Source organism: Cyphomyrmex costatus, unplaced genomic scaffold, assembly GCF_001594065.2.
Source record: "Cyphomyrmex costatus isolate MS0001 unplaced genomic scaffold, Ccosl1.0 scaffold378, whole genome shotgun sequence".
NCBI classification, from domain to species: Eukaryota; Metazoa; Arthropoda; class Insecta; order Hymenoptera; family Formicidae; genus Cyphomyrmex; species Cyphomyrmex costatus.
Genome location: NW_017277972.1, coordinates 36,793 through 43,898, shown reverse-complemented (window position 1 = coordinate 43,898; position 7,106 = coordinate 36,793). Strand labels below are relative to the sequence as shown.

Here is a 7,106-nt window from a genome sequence, read left to right as displayed (position 1 = left end):
AAATGTTCGTTCAGAATTCCAGAATCGCTTTTACTATTGTTTAGCAAACAACGGAGAACATTTTGAACATTTGTTATAATAAATGATGAAATTTTATGCAGTAACTATGCCTTGCCATTTTCTTAAATATCTCCTAAAATAGTGATCGAACAAAAAAATGTTTCCTACAAAAGTTACTTTTTTTACGTAGAATAAGATCCTGTAATAAAAAATATACATTTTCATTTAAAAAAATTAATTTGACCTTCAAATGATGTTGAAAACGCCACCCAAATAAAAAATTGAGAGTGCCATTCTCTTTCCTCCTCGAAATTATGGAATACGTGTTTTAACGTTTTTTTGTATCTTTTATATTTTTCGAGATAATCAGCTGGAAAGTTTTCAAATGAACACCCTGTATATAATATATATACATACACACATACATATACACTATTTAACAAAACATAAGTGTGTATGTAATAGACGTATCCATGTAGCGATAGCAAAGATATATAAAAAAATGAAACTATTCCAGAAACTCCGGTTGCATTTCTTCAGAAGATTGCACTAAAAGAGTAGAATAATTTTAAATATATGTATAAAAAGTACGTGTTTGGTTATATAAAAAAATTTTTTAATATATAACTTATAATACTACATTAAAAACATTTGTACATTCGTTCACACGTCATGCACACACGAACACATGTGTATCTGTATACATATATAAAAAGCAGAAATTCTGTAAAATAATAGTTTTAATTTATATCGTGATATAATTTTCAAGATACATTCTAGCAAGAAGGTAATTTTCAGATTGTAGATAAATAAGATGCAAATTGAACGCTGCTTCCTTTCTTAGATCCAAAAGATTCGCATGTTGATTAACTAAATCTCCTGGATTTTCCTTCAGGACCAACTTATAAAAATGAATCGCAGACGGTAGTAAACCAATTTGATGAAACGCCCGTGCCATATTATAATAAGTTTCTTGTTGACCTTCTTCTCCACGTAATTGCATGTATTTTTTGAAGAAGGTTAGCGCTATGTACAAAGATAAAAATAAAGAGTAAAGGATTTTAAAAAGATGTATACATAGTTGTAATGTTATATAATATATATATTGTTAGTCACACAACATCATTATGTAAATGAACGCTTTTTAAAAAGAAAACTGTGAGTTAAATTTTCTTTGAATGTAAACTGAATATCGATACATGCGCCCGCGCGCGCGAGATTTAAAATCAATTTCTATCTCATTGAACAAAATATACAAGGTGAGGCATCTAAAATAGGTCACTTAAATAATTTACTTCATATAAAAACACTAATAGTTTATGAGATATATTGTACCTTATTCTGACATAAGTTACATACACTACCGGAAATTGAAATCCCAACTTCAAAAAGGAGTTATGCTAGATGAATTTAGTTGATCGGGAGGCTCAATTAATTATTAAATTGTTAATCAATTTAATTCGTGATAGTACTACGGTAGTTTATTTATTAGAGTTGTGTTTCAAGACCGACAATTGTTCGGCGCGTAGTTTAGAAAGACTACATATATCAGTACATAAATTCACACGAAATTATATATAAGCAACTAAGATCCAAGCTAGACTGTTATAGGTTTCGTATTCGTATTAGTTATGTTGTTACATTGATGGTCTTTAGAATTGAATATTGTTTATTTACGTGCCTGAAAGAAAACATTCGGTGTAACTTTCATTCATCTAGCACAGACCTATCCAAATTTTGGCTTGTGAGTTGAGTTTTGGATCGGCCTGATCTAACACAACTCCATCATGGTGTTGGGAATTCAATTTCCGGCAGTGTAAAATATTAAATATCTCATAAACTATTTGTTTTTTTTTTTATATTTGTACCTTCATACTTTTATTGTACATTCGTTAAAGAAATCATATTATACAGGGTGTTTGAGAAATAGTGAAAAATTTTGTCACATAGGGGTAGAATGGACTAAACTGAGAAGAAAAGTCCTGTACCATTTTACAATTTTCGCAATAGTTAACGAGATATTAATTTATAAAAATATTCAAATTCGCCCGACCCACTGCACAAATGCAAGCGTACAGCTGAATAGGACCACCCAGCGAGGCGCGCCGGTACGCGTTAATCGTTTTGATTTGACCGCTGCAACAAAATTTTTCATTACTTCTTGAACACTCTGTATAAACAAAGCCACGCAAGTCTATTTAAAAAGTGGAGATAACCCCTCATATCTTTTTGGTGCTTACATTTAAACAAAAAACAACGTGACCAAAACACGTCCGTCTCAAAACTGTTTCACCTTTATCTGAAACATTTTTTTGTATCATCATAAACGAGCGAGTTATTTAGATGACCTGTTTTAGATGTCTCTCATCCTGTATATGTATAATACAATGCATATATATAGAAAACATACCTTGAATTACTAGCTGATTCTTCTTAGCTGACATCTTTTGACATGCCATTTGTAATTGCGTCACGCCTATTAACAATGCTAACAATGCACTAGGTGTTACTTTAAAGAGAGACATATAACCATTTAGAGCATATTTGTAAGTTCCCGAAACAAGACAGTTGTTTGCATGCATAATATGCAAATATGAAAATATGTCTCTTCCAAGTAATCGCATTATAAATCTGTTGTGTCTCAAATCTTCTGCTCTTTGAATAATTATATTTAACAAATTCCACGAATTGGATCTTTGACAGACACGTACGAATTCTCGGACAATATTGTAACCGTAAAAAGAATCCTTATTATGAATGCAAGAAACCAAACACAAAAAGATAATATGAGAGTCTCTATTTTTAAATCTCTTTGATGTTAGAGCTGTAAAACATAATCTTTGAAGAAAACCATACTTGTTTAATTTATATGATAGTTTACACATTTGTAGGAAAAGTAGAAATTCATTTTTTTCGCTCGGTCTTGTGTTAGTAGTGAACACTGGCGCATTTTCATCTTCCAACTTTTCTCCACATGATAAACGACGTAATTGGAGGCTATCAAGCCGTTGTCGAACACCTGTTGCACGTGCTAATGCATTTAATTCAACTTTTCTTCTTATATTAACACAATGTCTTGAGAAAAGTAACATTCCCGAGGAAAAGTATTCCTCGTATCTCCCAACTTTAAAAAGTAATAGTGTTCTTTGATACAGAACGTCAGAATCTAATGTATCAGATTCAGGATCTTGGTAAAGAACTTGTATTGCCTTATCGTAACGTTCCGACTTTTTATAAAGTTTAGCTAGAGCTAATCTTGCGCCTAAATGCTGTGGTGACAATTTTCGAACAGCTTCGTAAGATTCTGTAGCTTTATCTATATCATTACAACCAACCCAACATTCCGCATGTCTTAGCCAAACTGCAGCCAAACTAAAATTCGAGCTTTTGACTAATGGATCCAACAAAATCATGGCGCGATGAAATTCTTTCTTGCCCATTAGTGCTTCCGCTACATCTAAAAAGAGATCTCCCGAAATCTCTGGATTTTCGCGCGTGTAAAAGTCTGGTAACAGTTTTTCAGCTATGAAAATGTAATCCAATTCGATGAGAATGATAAGAAATTTTGCTTTCAAGTCAACAACCACATTATCTGGTATATCGCAAGATTCTATCTCGTTACTATTTTGGCTTCTTGATGAAGATGTAGCTTTTCCTTTCATATTACTACACCCTTGTTCCTTGTCGGACTTGGTGTCATTGACTGCTATGCTTTTTTCTTTTTCCTCATTCTTTTTATATCGTATCTGAATATTCGTATATTTTACCAATATATCTAAACATCTCTGAAATTGCTTTAGTGCTATTAATAATTCAGTCATGATATTAACTTCTTCTAATGTAATGAGATCAGGACATTTGGCAAAGATAGTCTCCACTGCTTCTAATGCTTGTTCGTTGTTATCTTCTTGCATATAACGTTTGGCTAATATTTTTGCGTATTTTATTATATATTCACCATCTTCGGCTTCCAATTGATGAATCAGTTTTGTATATCCTCGTAGGTACGCTTTTTTATCTCCATTTTGTTCTTGAAGCTGCGCTCGTGTCTCATATAAACTTATGTCCTTTGGACTGGCTTGAATCGCTTTAGAGTAACACGTTATCGCTTGCTTTATATCACCACTTTCCAATGACAAATTAGCCAATCTTACCCACTGATCAGCATCTTTAGGACTAAGATGCGCAGCAATTAAAGCAAATTGCAATGACTTTTCTGGTTGATCATTTTCATATATCATAGCTAACGTCTGAAATGGTTCTGGAGCGCTTGGTACTTGTCTAAAAAATAATTAACAAATGTTAAAAAGAGAGGATTTTATTTTTATTATGTAAAAATTTTAAGTAAACGTTATACATATATGCTAATGTGATGTATTAAGAGAACTTACCTAATGATTTCCATGCATATTTGAGCTGCTAAATCTACCTCACCTTTTGCAAATCTTAAATTTGCCTCTCCCATAAGTCCTTGCAAAACTGGTGGTAAAACACGCCTTCTCTTTTTTTGACGCATGTTACTTGTTTTATGCTGCTTTTGTTCTATCTTTTCAACAGTAACATGATCAATTCCAATTGTTACTCTAAAAATAGCATCACAAACAGAATTGTCCTTCATGAATACAAAAATAATTAAAATATTATATATTTTATATAAAACTCATACCTGGGAGTATCATTTTCTATCATCTCTAAATCTGTATCCTGATCCATTCTATATGAATATTCACTGAACGTTAACTCGCCATTTAAAAACTGTTTTGTTAACTGATCTTCCTCGTCGATAGTTAACAGCATATCCTGATCTTCCATATCCACGTTATCCTTGTTGAAATTACATGGCAGAGAAAACGTAGAATTTGGAATAACATCTGTTACATCTCTTATATATAATGCCTTTGCTTCAACAAATTCATTTATATCCATATCCATTGAACTGATAGCACTTTCATCCAATTCTTCTATTATCACTGATGCTACATTACTGTTTCCATGAACAGCTAGGCTGTCATCAACAGCCGATTTTTCAAGTTGCACTTCCATTGCAACTTTTTTAACCATATCCATGCTGACGTTTTCCTTATTTGCTTTACATTCCATAATCGTTTCACTATATATACGTTTCTTCAGTTTTATACTTATGTTGCACAAGATATTTCTAATAATTTTTACAAGTAAACTTCAAAATTAATTTATTTAACTACATCTACTGTTATCGTGTCATTGTAAAATTGACTTTGCTATCGCTACATATGATATGTATCTACCAGAAAATTCATAAACAGATGATAAAACAAGTGTAAATATATGTATACAGAGTCTTCAAAAAATTCGAAAACGATCAAGTATCTAAAACACAAAGTATCTGTAAAAAAATGTTTCAGACAAAAGTTGTAGTGTTTATAACATGGTGTATTTACTAATTTTCTTTTAACAAAACCTTATTCTTCATTGCACATTCTTGTAGCTCACATCAAGACCTTTCCAAATAACTGTAATAAAATATTTTTTATTAAATACTTTTGAGTTATAAGACCTGAGAAAGTTACAATACCGTCATAATCATTATTATTATCCAAAGTATCCGACAGATGACTATAAAACCTTTTGAATGCTATTCACAGGGTCATATCCTGAAAACCATTTTTTAAAATCAAGGTCATTGAAGTTTGTTCTTATAATTTTCACTTTTATGTAAAAAGGAATATTTCGTGCAAAAATAAAAATAATAAGAATAACTTTCAATGGCTTTGATCTTAACAAATGTTATTCAGGATTTAATCCTGAACAACATTCAAGAGGTTTGAATCACCAGTTGAACAGTATTATATAACTTTTAGGTCTTGTAACTCGAAAAATACTAAATAAAAAATTGATAAATATTAAGAAGATCTCCTTCACTTAAATTTTGATAAAAATATATCTAATCGTTATGATTTTGCATGAAATGAAAAAATCAGACAGAAAAAAGTGTCGCTCTATCTCGCAAACTGAGATATTAAGCATTAAAATTGAGAACTATGTGTTGCCTCCCAACAAGAGACACAGTACAACACAATGATCATCTTATCCTTGTTTAATGATCATCTTATCATTGGCGAATAACAAGGATATACTGATATCTGTGTTGCTTGTTGGAAGGTGCCCTGTATAAGTCAGGAAATCTATCATAGTCACGCAATACTGCAGTGCAAGCATACGTTGCTTGTTTTAATATATTTCATATATTTTATTACAAGTTAAAACATGCATTTATAATGATATATATTTCAAAAATTTTTTATAATAAATATATTTATATATTCTTCTTAAGTATAAAAGAAATATCTTTGTTTTATAAAATGTACTGTGGTTACATGGTCAATATCAATTAGTTCCTAAAAATAATTCTCTGCTCTAATTACACAAATTCTCTGTTCCCCAACAAATTCTGATCTATAAACACAAAGAATGAGTACTTCAAAAACAAATTCTCTGATTTACAAACATAAAGAATCGGTACTTTAAAAAGAAATTTTCTGATGTATGAACCTAAAGAATAAGTACTTTAAACACAAATTCTCTGTTTTAAAATACAAAATTTGTTTTAAAGCACTGAATTTGTATTTTTAACAGAGAATTTGTTTTTAAAGTACCAATTTTGTGTTTGTAATTAAAAAAATTTTTTTTTCGTGCTTTATACAACAAGAAGTAGCTAAAACGTATGCATGAGTGACTATAGAACATGAAAATGTGATAGCAGCGCATGGTCGCACCGCAGTATTTCGTGGCTGACAGATTACCTAACCTAAATAGTCGTCAACTTTAACGATTAGGGTCTACGCACAATAGGAAAAATATTAGGAACAGATATTAAATATAATAATTTTAACCTGTTAGAAAGCGCACATTCCACAGTACACAGTTCTGATAGGTTAAAATTCTTACATTTAATATCTGTTCCTAATATTTCTCCTATTGTGCGCAGCCCTTAATTTCTCGGTTTGTGAAGCAACACTTTTTTCTGCCAGATTCTTTCATTTCATGCAAAAATGCATCGAATAAGCATATATTTGTCAAAATTTGAAAGGGGTCTTCTTAACATTTACCAAAAAAAAAAAAAAAGG

At 31.0% G+C, this 7,106-nt stretch overlaps 1 protein-coding gene across 1 annotated transcript; it reads right to left on the bottom strand.

Moving 5' to 3' along the window:
- Nucleotides 1–745: 745 nt before the first annotated feature.
- LOC108776773 (general transcription factor 3C polypeptide 3) lies at nucleotides 746–5,100 on the bottom strand. Its single transcript, XM_018543480.1, has 4 exons — nucleotides 4,667–5,100; nucleotides 4,392–4,583; nucleotides 2,411–4,281; nucleotides 746–1,026 (listed from the first exon to the last, which is right to left on the bottom strand). Exons 1-4 carry the CDS (start codon nucleotides 5,098–5,100, stop codon nucleotides 746–748), a joined length of 2,778 nt encoding a protein of 925 aa, XP_018398982.1.
- Nucleotides 5,101–7,106: the final 2,006 nt, after the last annotated feature.